Raw genomic sequence first — 15835 nt, 5'->3', positions numbered from 1 at the left:
GACGCTGCTGCCCCCCCGGCATTTGGCTCGGACGATCCGATCAGTACATATTAGGGCCACGGTCCTGGGGCAACATTCCCTTCATTCCGAAAGGAGCAGGAACAGCCAGAGATAAACAGCTATGCACTAAAGACAGACCAAAGACAGCATATCAACCCCCCCCTTCCCAAATGACCCAATTATTCTCAGGTTTCAGGAACTTGCTTGCCATCTGCAGAATCGCAGAGACATCCGGAAAAATGCTGCAGCGGGAGTCAGTCCAGGAGACGAGTCCTTTGCCCCCCAGTTCAGGCGCTCCGAGACGTTCAGTGCTTTTCAGATAACATCAGCTAAAGGAAGAACGGACTCATGGTTACTCGAAATACAAACACGCAGAGCAATGACAGGAGGGTCAGAAATAACTTTGCCGGCATTTGAGGGCCATTTTTGATATGGAAGAAAATGCTTTTTGGAACGAAGCTCCTTAGACCGTTCAAGCTCTGGTACCTGTGACAGCTTCACAACTAGAAACCTGCAATTAATCCGCTGGTTTCTACTGATCCCTGGGTTGCCATTTCGTCTCCCCCGATGCTGCATTTTGGCAGCTTACAGACATGCCCATCTCGAACACACTTACACCCCTCGTTATCAAATCAGTTTGAACTTTATTGATCATCAAAAAAAAAACACACACCATTGACCTTCAGACGTCTCTGGTGTCTGCGTTGTAGGTTCGTTCAAAGTCCTTCTAAAAACTTCCTTCCCCCGAGTAAAAACAAGCCTTGTCTCAGTCTTGACAGGACAGAAAGAAACAGTCTGATCAGCGTGACGGTTAGGAGGAAGATTCCCATTTTCGTCGAGTCTTCGCTCTGCCAGCCGCCACATCAGACAGATTAAAGGCGAGACTCTCATCCACTCTTCCTCAAGTTTTAGAGAGACTGGTTACAGAGGCAAACATTTCACAGGCATTGAAGGAGGAACGCAAAAAGAAAAAAATCTGACATCATTCATTTATGATTAATACCTCTATTGTTACTCTTTTGCATAACACACACTGGTTTAAAAACAGAAAAATTGTTCTTAGCTCAGTCGTCATGAGAACGAGCTCCTCGTTTTACTCTGCTGTTAGCCAAAAGATTGTGTATTCCTCCAACGCTCAAAGAATCTGAAGCCTTTCCTGGGCCTCGGTTCCGAAAGGAAAGGGCAGCAGACCAAAGCACCGTCCTCCCCACATCGGACTTGTTCCCCCGAGCAGGTCTGAGAACATTCTGATTAAAACCTACCAAAAAGTCTGTTCCTCCAAAAGTTTCTCAGTCAGAACAGGTCCAGGTCATCACCAGTGGTGGCCTCATTTTGTTGGATGTATCGCAGGATGTCCATCTGACCCATGGTCTGGATTTTGGCCTCTGGGGCAGAGACAGATGCGGGACCAGCCACCAGGGCGGCACTATTCTGGGACACAGACGTGGGCTTTTTGGGCAGCGCCGGCTTGGGTTTGGGGGGCGGTTTAGGGCTGAGGGCTGGTTTCTCCCCTTTGCTTACCATCAGAAGCTTGTCCAAGGTATCCTCCACCCTGATGAAAGAAAGAAGATTGGGTTTAGGAAGTAACAACCTCACCTTGGAGAACATCAGGGCTGACAGACAATGAGGCTTGGTGCATGGGGGAGAACGGCAGGTTCCTGTGGCTTGGTGCATGGGGGAGAACGGCAGGTTCCTGTGGCTTGGTGCATGGGGGAGAACGGCAGGTTCCTGTGGCTTGGTGCATGGGGGAGAACGGCAGGTTCCTGTGGCTTGGTGCATGGGGGAGAACGGCAGGTTCCTGTGGCTTGGTGCACGGGGGAGAACGGCAGGTTCCTGTGGCTTGGTGCACGGGGGAGAACGGCAGGTTCCTGTGGCTTGGTGCATGGGGGAGAACGGCAGGTTCCTGTGGCTTGGTGCATGGGGGAGAATGGCAGGTTCCTGTGGCTTGTGATCGGCTGCCAGAATAAGAGGAAGCTCTGGCATCGGTAAGGAAAGCGGTCAGCTGACGCGAGACATTTACTTGGGACAAACCATTGAACGAGAGTGTTAGAGAACGGTGGTGTTCAATTAATGCAGGGTTCATGATGAGGCTCACTCTCCAGTCCTGGGGTCTCACACACACCTCGAACGACGGCCACTCAGCTAGGGTCCAGCTTCATATTTCCCCGCTTACTGAATGGGTGTCCGATGCAGTCACACTGTTTAAACCAGTCGCACCCACCCATCCACCACGGACTCGGTGATACCTCATTTAGGTTGAACACAATGTTACCAATACAGCCTGACAGATTAAAATATTAAAATACACCCCATTCCTGAGAGAATTAAATCACTGGTGAACGTAATCAATCATTTACCGCTGTGAACAGTCACTTCAATAACAAGTGGGTTTAGCTAAATGCAGAAATCAGTCTCTCACTGGTTCTTTAATCACTGAGGTACGACTAGAGGGATTTAAAGGACCAAAAACTGTCCACTTGTATAGTCCAGTTCACGCAATATATCTGCTGTCAGTATTTGAGTCGACTGTGACCAAAAACCCTTAAAAGGTCATATTAACATCCTGCCAGGTGCAGTACCTGAAGAGCTCTTCTACATCCTCATCTGGCTTGGCTCCGCCCCCGCCCACCTCATAGGCTGTCGGCAGAAGCAGGGAGTCGCCCACATTCACGGCCCCACCCAAATCGGGGTCTTCGAACAGCCTCAGCGAGCCTATAACCATGGAAATGGCGGACAGGTGAACTAGCTGACATCCACCCGGGAGACAGTGAGGCGGGAATAAGTCACACGTGATCAGCACGTCATCCATGCGAACAAATGTACAACATTCAGGATGTAGGACGCAGAAGATGAAGCTCATTATGCCATACAGTGCTATGGAGACCCCCCCCCAGCCAGTTTGAGGCCCTCATCGGATCTACTTACTGCCCTTGGCAGAGGGGGCAGCCTGGCCCCCTTCTGGCCGCCCTGCTGCCCCAAACAGGTCCTCATCCGGGTCGACCTCGTCATCGAAGAGCGAGAACGTGGCCATCGCAGGTTTTGCTGCAGGTTTTGCTGCAGGTTTCTCCAGCTGACTGGCCGCATCGGCGACCAGCCCCTTCTTTGGCTTCCTGGAGCTGTAGGGCAGGGCGGGGCACAGTGTTAGAGTGTCAGTCAAGAAAGGAAGACAGGCAGCAGAAAAAGTGTTAAAAACCAGGATGGGATGCTGGATGGAGACGCCAGTACAGGGCCGACAAACCGGTGTCTGAGTCGCGACGCTCCAGCTGAGACAAGGCAGGGAGATGCTCGACTGTTAAGCTACAGGAACCTATGGCTGCCGATTCAGAGACCCCCGTCGCCTGTTCGGGGGGGGGGGGGGGGAGGGGTTCTTGCCCCTGACCGACAGCTGAATCACCACCAAATTTTCCCTGGAATGAACCTCGGTCTAACAGCACGGCGAATCACTCATCTGAGAGACACGGAGTCATGCGACGTTCGACCACGTCCTCAAGACCTCACACGAACTCCGGGATAAGACAGGTGCGCATGGAGAATCACCCTTTACCCCACCTCCCCCCCCCCCCCCCCCCCCACTCAGGGTCAAGACTTCCTACAGCAGACAGGCTAGTGACCAGACATTTCTTCAGCCTGGGAAAAGTGAGCGGACAACGTCTGGCAGCCGAGAAGGAAAATGCAGGTCGACGTCCAGCAGCTGGGGTCAGCCTCGAGCCCAGAGCCAGCTACCCCCCAATGCAGACAGGAAGTCCGCTCTAACAAAATGTGCCACTGACAGTCTCTGCATGGGGGCACCAGGACAGGCTTATTGTGGGTGGAGTCAGAACGAAGGGAGGAGCAGGCCGAAGACGACAGAGCGGCCGAGGTGATTCAGTCCGGCACGCGCTCCTCAGATTTGGAACATTTTGTACGATCCAAAAAAACACAGACACACACACACACACACACACACACACACACACACACACATCCAGGAACAAGGCAGAATTACCAAACATTTCGGTTTTTAAGTACAGTATGAGGATGAGGGGAGGGCAGCATCAAAGGAACAAAACAAACAGTGAATCCTTTAAGGGAGTTTAAACGCAGTCCCCATTACCCTGCTGTATTAGGGGATGGTTACTATGGTAACACCTGACAACGACCAGACCCGCGAACAGAATACATCAGTCAATCTCCGACTTTAATGCCGCGTTACGAGCCGCTGAAATGAACCAGGACGTGGCGGCCCGGAACAGAGCCAGAGTTCATGACCGAAGAACATAAAAACGCAGCTGCCTTCCTTTGGAGACACACAAAACGGTCAGTCAGCACAGTGCCCAGGTCACGCTGTCCTGTGGGCGCAGCCATTCCTGCTGTCCTCCTCGGCCCGTCTCCCAGCATACCGCGGCGCATCCCAGAATAACCTTTCGGGGAAAAGGCTGAATGGATCAAGGAATATTTATTGCTGCATCGGGCAGCATCATTAGCCTGACATTTAGCCTCCCGGGAAAGGCTTTCTCCCCGCTTAGAGTTAGTTCACCATCGCAGACAAAACGCAGATAGTCTGGCATGTGCCCAGTTCCCTCTGTTTGCCCAATCCTGAGAATACTCTAGGAGGGATGGTGATTTCCAAGCGCTTTTCACTGCCGATGGTGCGTATCTCAGCAGGCTGGAGACCACTGCTTATGTCCAGAAGGTTGTAGGTTCAAATCCAGCGGCAGGCAGTGTAATCATATCACCCTTTAGCAAAGCGCATACCCCTAACCGCTTCAGGGACACTGGTTGATACTGCTCTCTGATCCTCACCTGCATATTGCTTTTCTCTGTTAAATGAATAAATAATGCTTTCCGGGACTGATCCTCACCCCGATTCATCTTTAGAGCAACTCGTTGTGGCACAGCATAGCCACCAGCAGGGGGCAGTGATGAGTAGCACTGTTCCTCTCACCTACAAGCACCCTGCTGCTCCGCCCTTAAGGTTTCTGGGCCTGTTGCAGGGGAAAGAGGTGATGCAGTGGTTCAGAGTCTCCACACTGTACACCCTTGTCCAAGGTCGCCCAGGACAGCGCGGGGGGGGGGGGGGGGGGGGGGGGGCTGTCTATCGATGAGGTAATGCATTAATGTCTATGAATAGTCTGAATAGACTCTCTCCTTTCTTATCAGGGTGAGGACAGCAGATCTCAGTGCTACAGGACGGACCTAGGGACGGACCTAGGGACGGACCTAGGGACTGCCCCCCCCCCCCCCCAACAGTGCGGATAAAGTATCCACAGCCGTCACATGCCATCCGGCCTGGAAGCCTGAGGATCTGCCGTTACCTGGATGGATCGGCATTAGCTGAGCCAGAACCCGGCATGACTGGCCAGAAGAAAGAAAACAAAATGAACGAAGGTTTAAAAGCTCAGATCAGGTGAGAAGTCAGACATTGTGGCAGGAAGCTGCATAAACCCGAGGCCCGGTGAGCCGAGGCCCGGTGAGCCGCCCCAGAGTGCCCAGCCACAGCGCTGGTTTGGTTCAGCACATGCCCACAGGCCCGGGCACAGAAACAGCGGCACCCACCTGCGTTAAAAATCCTGACAGAGTAAGAAACATGAGCATTGTACAGGAGCGACCATCTTACCGCAAGATCCCCAGTGGGTCCAGAACCTCCTCCTCTTCCTCCTCCTCCTCCTCAGCGGGCATCACCGGGGTGACGGGCTTTGTTTTCACTTTGGGCCCTGCGGTGAGTTCCGCTGTGGAAACCTCCTCCGTTTGAAAAAAATCCACCGCGTCTCTGTCCTCCTCCTCCTCCTCGTCAGGGACGTTCCTGGTTTTGTCAGCCACCTCAGTCATCTTTGCTCCTGAAGCAAATTAAAAAAAAAACAACAACATGCAAAACACAGAAACCCTTTGCTGCTCACAGAAGCATTGAGTAAAGTTTTCATTTTCACTGCAGGAAGTGACACGCATGAAACAGGCTCTACAAATGTATACATGAAGAAAACACACACACACACACACACACACACACACACACACACAGACACAGACACACAGACACAGACACACAGACACACACGTTTATCTTTTTGGGCTTTCAATCTAAGCCACAAATTTTGAAAATTCAGCAACAGTTGTTAGTGGGAAAGGTGGAAGCCAAACCGCATGAAGGTCTCTTTACAAAGCAGTGATGTTCTCCAACAGGAAGCCTTCCTCCTTATTTATTCCGACTTGGGGCTTCTCCCCCATCTTATCTCTGTTACCAAAATAGCATCTTCTGTGAATCAGCTAAACGCAACTGCCATCTCTCTCTGTGCGGCACGTCGACTCCCAACAGCAAACACCATCCTCCCTAAACGGGACACTCAATTCCACTTGATGTCACACATTTAGGTGCAACCATGTCCTGATAATTCGCGAAGACATCCATTTCCTCATAAAATATTCAGCCTGCGCTGTTTCACGTCGATGTTCTTCCATTTTCTTTTTTAAACGAAACGCATTTCAGCGCAGCGGGGGCTCCTGGTGGGGGCTCCTGGTGGGGGCTCCTGGTGGGGGCTGCAGCTTCACTTCTAGGGAGACACACAGCTGAACAGGTTCCATCTCAGGCCCGGTGAATCGGCGAATCCTGAATGGTGAACGGCGGAGGACAAGAACGAGAGCCAAAGAGATAATGGGGGGGGGGGGGGGAGCCTCCACTGCCCAAGCCCGCTCTCTGGTCAGGGGCCGGATTGCTGTTTCAGGGCCCCTCTACCTCCTCGCCAGTATAGTGAACATTTGTGCCTAACAGGAGCCCCCCCAAACGTTAGGGCCCCCACATAAATTCATGGTTTGAGTGGTGCTGCTACCACCCGATCCAGCGCACTCTGCCCCCCCGGCAAACAATGTCTTCATGGGCTGATCAGCAATGCTGGCCATTTAGCCCCCCCGACACCCAATAAAACGGCCCATCAGCAAAGGGCTCCGCCCACCCCCCCCCCAGTGTCCCCCACCTTCCATTTCAGCCATATAAATGCATCATGCCTCCCACACACATTTGACTTGCTAACTTTCAACAAAGAGAGTCTGGGATTGAGACCCAAAGAATGTGCACCAACGGGCAGGCCCATCTCCTCTAGGGGGCGCCCCCCAGCACATACCCCATGACAGAGGCCCAGACAGACAGGCCCTAGCACAACAGGACATCACAGAATCAATATAATCTTTCTCCTTCGGCTGACATGGACTAATGGCTACTCTCTGAGCATAGTGGCCATCTGTCAACCACCAGGGGGCCCTGCGACACAAGACATGAAGCCAGTCACAGCCGAATGACAGATGCAATGACACGATGGCAATGACGAGGGCAGTGTGAGGAAGACCAGTTTCTGTTTGCCCGTGTTGCACTCTTACCTAGAAAGCCCAGGAGCTCAGGGCAGGTGGCCAGGGTTCGGTGTCTGGAGAGGAACTTGACGAGCTCGTCGAAGGCAGCCCTTCGCTCGCGGATTTCCGTCTCGCCCACTAAGAGGGCCTTCCGGGGCATTGCCGGCAAGGGGACCGCGGGGTAGCATGCAGCCAGCCTGCAGTACAGCTCCTCCATCTCACTGTACTTTTTGGAGACCTGCCAGCGGATGGACAGCAGCGTTAAGAGGCAGATAACAATCCACAGTCCGATGAGAGCAGCAGGGCAGGTCGACTGGGAGGGAACTGGGATGTGGTTCAGGCCCAAACAGATGCATATGGCTCTACTTCAGAAACACACCATCATGTGCACAAACATCTGCATCGGCAATATATCTAGTTATATTTAAAACACGGACATATTGTGGAACAACGTCAAATGTGCTCTCTTCATGCTAAGTCAGTGACGTTATTGCCGTCGCGCGAACTCGGGGTCTCATACCCTAAACACGGAGGCCAAGCCGTTCGTTTGCGTGGCAACATCGCCACCATGTGGACAGAGGTCACACATGCGCACATTTACAAAGGAGCCCCGATAATACGCTCAGATCGAGGTAACTTTCGGCAAATCGTCCCGTGAGTGAGGAAAGGCAATGCTGACCAGGCGCTTTGGGGGTGTGAGCCATGCGAGATAAGAAGCCAACGACGGTTGAATGAAATAAACAAGTCGGGGCGACTTGTTTCTCACCACTAACTGGACCACGTCTGCTGGCCGATGCTTGGCCGACTTGAAGGCAGCGAGGCGCGTCACCACCACGATCTGGTACTGGACGTGGCCGGTCATCATGGAGCCGCGCACCTCCTGGAAGAGCGGCACCTGCAGGTCTATGCCCGTGGTCTCATTCTGGAGAGGCCTGGAGGGGGCGGCCGATGGAGGGAGCATGCCGGGCGGAGGAGAAAGAAGCGTGTTATGACCAGCAAATCTGTAGAACTGCACTCGCAAGAAGGCTCCTTAAGGGGGGAGACTATAGGCAGCATAAGCAGAATCCGTCTGCTGGCACCGTGGGTGACGGGGGTTCCGAGGACCTGTAAACATCCACAGATCGCAGTGTTGATTGAAAGTAATTCGAGAAAAATCTACGCACGAGGATCTCACAAGCCACCATAAGAATAGTGTACCACATATGTCACTGTTTAAAGTTCAAATGCTTGAGCTTTGCGCGAAAATCCACCTAGATGAGTACACACGTCAATAATAAACATTTTTGTGATTCGGCCAGACGTCATAACGCCTTTATTACAGCGCGCATGTGACTCTTATGGGCCAAACGGCTTTGAACGTTGGAGCATTAAAACTGTGGTATTAAGGGGCGGACTGGCGATAATGGCGCCCAGGGAATGTGCTGTCTAGCAGGGGGGGTCCCTCTTGGACATTTTGCCGACTGGTCCAGCGGGAGTTTTCCCTAATTTCCCGATGTGTTGTTCTGCTTCAGCCGCACCGAGTTACTGCACCCGCCTGCTTGGGCTTCCATCTTGGGCTACGCGACGGATAAACGTCCCGGAAACAAAGTTTCGGAAACTTTTCCTTTTGCTTACCTGCTGGTGATCAGCCCGTCCGGCATCGTGCCGCAGCCGCCGCGATCGCTCGTGTTTCAGCTTCTCGATCGCAAGCAGACGCACTTACGCTGCCCGTACGTGCATTTCCCCCCGAGCTCAGCAAAGAGTCACGCAGCTGTCCGACGTCTCCTATCCGGTCACGGGATGCTCGCCGGGCGCCTCGCCGAGAAAGCGGCCAAAGGTTGCTGACGGGGTGGGGGAACCGAATCGCGGGCCTCCCGGCTCCGGAAAATGGCGGAGTATCGGTATCGGAAGCGTTTGAAGGTCTATAAACTTCCCAGCCCTGTGCACGTTTAGGACGCACTTTCCGGCGGCGCAGACGGGCACCTCGTGCTTCCTAAGCGGCAGCAAAAGCTTCAAGTCGGCAGGATTCGAACTTGCTACGCCGTGCAGCGGAGGGCAGGACCCTCCCACCCCCGGCAACTTGAATTGTTTATGTATTCATATATCAATTGTGGCCTGCAAATACTGCAGAAATATGAGTTTCTTGTACACCTAGATGTTTTTAGTATTTGCGCACTATATGTCACTACTAAAGCAATTTAACGCGAACATTTTGTAATATTGGCTCGCTGAGCAATTTTCGCAAATAATTAGCCAGCAGAGACAGATCTGGGTTGGGATATTCTAAAACGCTTAATGTGAAAAGGCTTAACGTAACTTAATGTACCAAAACAGCCACCAAAAATCACCAAATTTCTCACAGACATATCTGGTCATAAAGACTTTCACCTGACAAAAAAAATCAAAACCGAAATACTAGGAATATGGACTTTACCTTACGTTAAACGTTTTTCCTTCCATTGACGCCCATTATAATGGGTTTAATCACCAGACGGAGTTTATTACACCTGTATCACTGCAACAGCACGCAGTCGCACTGCCCCGTTTACACACACACACGCACTACGTACAACGATAAGCATTTAGCACTATACATGACATAATACACAGCACATTAATAATGACACAAGCGATTAATAAGAACTATTTATCAAGCTGGCATTAATCCACACAATTTACTGGAAAACCATTTATGAATGTAATCAAATATACGACAATTTAAATAAGCGAAGTTTTTTCGATCAGTCGCCTGTGTCAGGACAGAAGGATCGATTGCGTTGAACACTAGAGGGCGACAAACACATGCAGATGAGGACTTACCACAAGTCAGCCAGGACCGTGTGCGAGACCGGGGCTTGATTCAGGTATTGGTCCCAAGATCTATTTTAGAGGCGAATCCTCAGTAGGAGGTCAGTAATGAAACTGAAAATAAGGATTATATTGATTTATATTTTAATTGTTGTTGCTATGCATTAGTTGTATTGTGTGTGTGTTCACCAGCGGTTGGATGAAACCGCGTGGATTGAATTAGAAGGAAAAATCATATTTGAACCACGCTTTTAAATATAAAATAAAAACAACTGACGAGGTCTTTTCCAGTGTGAGCGGATCTGCTTTATATTATCCAGTGATATTTTATATGACTATGCTGAGATATGCGGCGGGGTAACACACAGACAGCGCTCCCCGCCCGGCTCTGGGGGCATTTCGCTTCGCACCTGGGATGGAGCTGGAAAGTGTGTCGGGCCAGCAGCTATTGTCAAGCGCCGGGGCGGCGAGGCCGTGTTTGGTGGGCGGCCAGGGCAGGTTTCGCAGGGTGGTCACGCCTGTGATTTTCCACCCGGCTCTCAGACAGCCCTCTGACTGTCACTCCGGGGGGGCGGGGGGATTTCCCTTTCAAGCCCGCGGCTCAGTGAGCACGCACATTCGGGTGACATTGATTCCTTGTTCGTGGTGTCTGCCTGCACGGATCCCCTTCCTCGGACTTATAAATAGTCCATCTGGGCAGGAAGATGCAGTCAGAGTGCGCATCCCCGCACGCCCGCGGTCCAATCGACGCCGCCGCGGCGGATGGAGGTCCGGCGACTCTTCCTCTTTTACAGCGTTATATGTGGCGTGGGGGACACCGTTTGTAGGACAGAGAAGACAAAAGTAGTAACTTGATTAAAAATATATAAAAAGCGAATGTAGTCGCTGGGGGCGCTGGTTGACCGCTGCGCAACAGGCAATACAGCTACTCAGTGTCAGTCAGATCAGTGATATTAACACAATCTAAAGAGCAAAGGGGAGTTTCCAGTCATCAAAGCCCTCCAACTTTCTCATTCTCAGCCAGACACCACTGAAAATGGATCTTACGAAGGCTGCGGCTCCCTTCCTATGGTTTTCCTTGTACTTTGGGAATTTTATGGAAGCGGCGGTGTTGGGATCCCCGCAGCAGCCCTCCGGCGTGGGTGATAACGGGCTGGCCGCACATCTGGAGGAACGGAGCGGAGGAGAAGCGAGAGCGGCGTCCAGGAGCGACGCTCCGAGAAACGGGACCGTGGTGCCTCACGAATACATGATATCGTTGTACAGGACCCTGTCTGGGATCGAGAGACGGGGAGCCAACGGCAGCCTTTCCCGGTCACCCAGGCATGCCAACACCGTGACCAGCTTCGTGGACCAAGGGAAAGGTGGGTGCGGATCGATCGGGGCGACTGGCCGGGAGGTCGCCCTGGTCCCGGCTTCGGAGATAACCAACTCTCCCAGTAGTTTTCGCACCATATTTCTGTGACCGTGCAAAAAAAATCAGACTTATTTCTATAATATAACTGCAGCCGTAAGAGGTGTCTGCAAAATATTAACGTGTCCATTGATATGTAAAAAGTACATCGTTACGTTTATCTAACAGAAGAGACTTGCGTACCGTTTTCCGTCCGGACCCATGCTGTCACTGTTTCTTTGCAGCGTTTCTGACATTAAATAAACCAATTTAAAGCGTGTTATGGATGCAGCGCCATTCTGTCACCCAGGCTGCGCGTAATAAGCGGCGTTTCCCGGCTCATTCGCGTCTGTTGGCCTTTAGTAATTAAATCCGATTAAAGCGCAGTGTTTCATACGCACGTATAATTGTTGTTCTTTCATTGTCTCCACTTAAAACCCACACCCGCGTTACGAACTCAGGCTTTTCGTAACATAAATACACAGAACGCACATTAATTTACTTCTCCCACTTGTTTTCTTATCCATAATTTGGCATTTGTAAAACGTATTTATAAAATAAGCACTGGGGTGTCAAAGCAAATGTTTGCGCACTTATTTATACCAAAGTAACGGCACCACGCTGGATTTCACGCGTAGTTACGTTCATATTTCGCCGCACTATGAAATCGTTTAACAGCGGCCCCCTTTAATCCTCTGACACCAGCAGTTTCTTAAATACTTTAAATACTTCCATTGAAATATGAAGTAAAATGTCTCGGATTTCCAACATCTGCGATAAATAAAGCGCAGTGGCACCTTGAGCCTAAGCGCTGCCTCCCCTCGTATCCAGGTGCTGCTGATAAAGACGGAGAAACTGCAGTTTGCGCTAATTTAAAACTGGTGCTGAAATAGAGACCGTCACTCGCGATGTTTATTTCAATGGATGTAAAAAACATCAGTATTCACTATGCATAATTTTATTTGTCAATTTAAAATAAAATGAAAAATACCTGTATATTTATGTTTCCGCATACTTAAATATTAAAAGGTTACTTACAGTGGACAACGGATATTTCATATTTAGTAGTTTAAGTGAAAGATGGGCGGACTGCCCATCCCTTATAAAAAGAAATAACAATACAGTGAACTGAAAACAAGTAAATATGCCAGTAAATTTAGTTACTAACTACACTTTAAGAGAAAATGATAAAATGAGTTTAAAGCATAATAAAGTCGTATTTTATGTAAATGTTGAGGATCTGAAATCTGATCGTAAACGATGCTTAGGATATTTTTACAATTAGCCAACGTGTCGCTCCGCTTCCACTTAAAGGAAACACCGGCTCTAAACTTACTGCTGGAGATTTAACAGTCCCGTTAAATACTGTAAACTCTCGCCTTTCCTGACGTTAATTAAAAGCTCGCTTGTATCGTTAATATTTTCTAATTATCACGTGGTTTCGCAGTCCCGATTGCTGTATAAGTGGGAACGCACAAGCCCCAATTTAGCGGCCGGTGTGCAGGGAGTAACTGGGACTCTCCTTTCGGCATGGACGCGTTCTACTGGGGGTCACAGAACTATCGAAAGCCCAGATGATGGGGTAGGATTAGTTTCTCGGTCTTCACATGAAGCCCATCATGCATCCATGATTCTGCTGGACTGAAGGTTCTGATAAAATTTAATGCAACTGAATTGAATTCACAGTATTTTATTTTTTTTTGTTATGTGGGTGGAGGGGGGGTCGTGTGAGAGGAAAGAACTAGACAAGTGTCTCAACAGCCGTATTGTTTTGTCTGCTGCTGAGCTATTGGGCTGAACTCCAGTAACCTTCTGCGGTCCTGGCTGTCGCCTTGGACCGGGCTGGTCCATAGTACCGGACAGCAGGTGCTTGATGCCAGTGCCGATTCCCAAGCTCTCCGGCTGTCCTCTGCTCCAGCCCGTCACGCTCTTACCACAAGGCTCAGCCACTGCCTGCATCGGGGTGCATGTGACCCCCCCCCCCCACTCTGGGGAGAGGGGGGTTGACTCTTTGAAGACACAGCCCATGCAGCGATGCCTGCAAATTCCTCTTTCCCCGCTTCGAAAATGCGCCCCCAGCCTGATCTCTGATACCAGGTTACAGCTTGAACTGGGCGGCACAAAGTGGCCAGTGTACAAATCAGATGGGGAGGGGGGGGCATGGGAAGTGAGGAATAAACACATCAGCAGGGCACATGTTAGGGGGGGGGGAAGGAGCACATGTGAGCTCCACATTTTTCTGGGTTTATCTAGACTGCAGGTGACGTTGGACTGTACTCTGTTAAGTAAATCATGTGGAACATTCCGGTCACACACCAGCCCTCCCACCTGTGCTCCCAAATTCACATCCCATTCATTAGAAATATGGCGTGGGGCGGCGGTGTGGATATCACTCCGATTTCCGCTGTCTTGCCAGACACTCCCCTGTCGGGGGGGGGGCAAGGCTCATGGGGGCGCTGTTGGGTCAGCCCCCTCTGTCATACCTGCTCCATGTTTGGTCTCCCTTCGGGAGGGGGGGTCTAGGTTATGTCTGCTGCTGTTTCTGGTGGTTGCCATGACAACCACCCCCTGACACCTTCCCATCTCTCCCCACAGACCACCCTTCAGCAGAACCGGGCCAGCGGTACCTGTTTGACATTTCCAGCCTCTCCAGGGCGGATGAGCTGGTGGGCGCCGAGCTTCGGATCCTGCGCAGGCCTCCACCCAACTTGCCATTGGCGCTGTCCCAGGATGGCAACCTGTACCGCATGCTGCTTTACACCTGCCCTGAAGGGGGCGCCACAAGGCGCCTCCTGGACTCTCGTACCGTGGATCTGCTGGACACCGGGTCAGCCAAGTGGGAGGCGTTCGACGTGTGGGCCGCGGTGCGGACGCTGCCTCGGGGGAGGGGCTCCCCCCTGTGCCTCGACATGGCCGTCATCTCTGAGGCGACGGAGGCGGCTGTGCACCCGCTGGCGCTGGGCCTGAGTCGCAGGTGGCGGCAGCCCCAGGAGAGGGCGCTGCTGGTCACTTTCTCCCGCAGCCGCAGGAAGGAGAACCTGTTCCGGGAGATTCGGGACAAGATGAAGGCGCTTGGCAGCCTGCGGTCCAGGGAGGGTGCGCAGGAGGCCCGCAGCCACAGGCGGCGCCGGCGGAGGAGGACGGCCCTCTCCGGGAGGCCCGGCAGCATGGGTGGAGGCGGGGGCCGCGGGGCTGGCAGGCGGAAGACACGATGCAGTCGCAAGCCGCTACACGTGAACTTCAAGGAGCTCGGCTGGGATGACTGGATTATCGCGCCGCTGGACTACGAGGCGTACCACTGCGAGGGCGTGTGTGACTTCCCGCTGCGCTCGCACCTGGAGCCCACCAACCACGCCATCATCCAGACGCTCATGAACTCCATGGACCCCGAGTCAACACCCCCCAGCTGCTGTGTGCCGTCCAAGCTGAGCCCCATCAGCATCCTCTACATCGACTCGGGCAACAACGTGGTCTACAAGCAGTACGAGGACATGGTGGTGGAGAGCTGTGGGTGCAGGTAGCAGGCAGCGCTGGCCGACAGCCCACATGGAGAGACGGCCCCTCTCGCACTCTGACACGTGCATGGAAAATAGGGGGGGGGGGGAGAGGCTGGTTTGGAAGGGCAGATGTGACGTAACACGCGACTACAGACAGGAGGCGCTCTGCTTGCGCTCACTTGATTGTACAAGTGCAGGGAGGTGGGCGGGGGTCTGACCAATCCCGTCCCCCCGTGTTGGTTGATACCAAAAGCAGGATCGGAGGTGGCGTCGCTGGGATGAGACACTCGCGTGGACGTCTTCCTGGTTTTGTCGTTCCCTCTGTGTTTCCTGAGAGATGGATCATGTTTTAAATATGATTTGCACACACAGAAAAAAAACGGATGATCTTAACCGGTGTTTCTTGAACATATTCACATCACCCGGAAAGGATTCTGCGTACGGGCCGTAACTCCCAGGAGAAAGTCCCAATGGCCTTCAGAGGAGCCTCAAGCTCAGAAACATCACGTTAAATTTGCTTTGCCGTCACAGACCTGCAGGACCGGACGATGTTCAGCTGTATGCATTCATGTCGATTTTACCGTCTGTCCACATTCTGTGGAAAGTCAAATAATCACGATTCTCAGCTGTCATCCAGAACTTTTACCAATAACTAAAGTCACATGTTTCCTGCGCAGATGTCAGTAGGGAGACCCATGTAAACACCTGGGACATCAACAACTGAATGGTATATAAAACAAATTAGGGGACTATAGATTAGAAGCATATTTTTCTTTTTATTTAAAAGCATAGATTGTCAGCTAAAATGCATCATCGTCCATGTAGAGTTTGTTTACCTTGT

General features: G+C 51.7%; 2 protein-coding genes across 4 annotated transcripts; one reads left to right on the top strand and one right to left on the bottom strand.

The window, feature by feature from the left end:
- Window positions 1-624: 624 nt before the first annotated feature.
- hs1bp3 (HCLS1 binding protein 3) lies at window positions 625-11775 on the bottom strand. Of its 3 annotated transcripts, none has more exons than XM_048975232.1 (7): window positions 11702-11775; window positions 8084-8249; window positions 7348-7555; window positions 5597-5816; window positions 2926-3116; window positions 2580-2712; window positions 625-1552 (listed from the first exon to the last, which is right to left on the bottom strand). In XM_048975232.1, exons 1-7 carry the CDS (start codon window positions 11752-11754, stop codon window positions 1294-1296), a joined length of 1230 nt encoding a protein of 409 aa, XP_048831189.1. In that variant the 5' UTR covers window positions 11755-11775; the 3' UTR covers window positions 625-1293. The 3 variants fall into 3 exon arrangements, with proteins under 3 accessions (XP_048831189.1, XP_048831191.1, XP_048831190.1); XM_048975234.1 differs by lacking the exon at window positions 11702-11775 and adding an exon at window positions 9731-9985; XM_048975233.1 differs by lacking the exon at window positions 11702-11775 and adding an exon at window positions 8932-9661.
- Window positions 10737-15829, top strand: gdf7 (growth differentiation factor 7). Its single transcript, XM_048975231.1, has 2 exons — window positions 10737-11468; window positions 14093-15829. Exons 1-2 carry the CDS (start codon window positions 11141-11143, stop codon window positions 15016-15018), a joined length of 1254 nt encoding a protein of 417 aa, XP_048831188.1. The 5' UTR covers window positions 10737-11140; the 3' UTR covers window positions 15019-15829.
- The last annotated feature ends 6 nt before the right edge of the window (window positions 15830-15835 follow it).

The sequence above is a fragment of the Brienomyrus brachyistius genome, chromosome 14 (assembly GCF_023856365.1).
Source record: "Brienomyrus brachyistius isolate T26 chromosome 14, BBRACH_0.4, whole genome shotgun sequence".
In the NCBI taxonomy this organism is placed as follows: domain Eukaryota; kingdom Metazoa; phylum Chordata; class Actinopteri; order Osteoglossiformes; family Mormyridae; genus Brienomyrus; species Brienomyrus brachyistius.
This window is presented reverse-complemented; position numbering and strand designations above follow the sequence as displayed.

What these genes read in the sequence shown, in the direction of transcription:
- gdf7 (XM_048975231.1), top strand. Translation starts at nt 11,141, where the DNA reads ATGGATCTTACGAAGGCTGCGGCTCCCTTCCTATGGTTTTCCTTGTAC. An exon ending in CTTCGTGGACCAAGGGAAAG is followed by an intron (nt 11,469 to 14,092) that starts GTGGGTGCGGAT and finishes CTCTCCCCACAG; the next exon opens with ACCACCCTTCAGCAGAACCG.
- hs1bp3 (XM_048975232.1), bottom strand. Translation starts at nt 11,754, where the DNA reads ATGTCAGAAACGCTGCAAAGAAACAGTGACAGCATGGGTCCGGACGGA. An exon ending in ATGGGTCCGGACGGAAAACG is followed by an intron (nt 8,250 to 11,701) that starts GTACGCAAGTCT and finishes CGCCCCCTCCAG; the next exon opens with GCCTCTCCAGAATGAGACCA. An exon ending in CAGACGTGGTCCAGTTAGTG is followed by an intron (nt 7,556 to 8,083) that starts GTGAGAAACAAG and finishes ATCCGCTGGCAG; the next exon opens with GTCTCCAAAAAGTACAGTGA.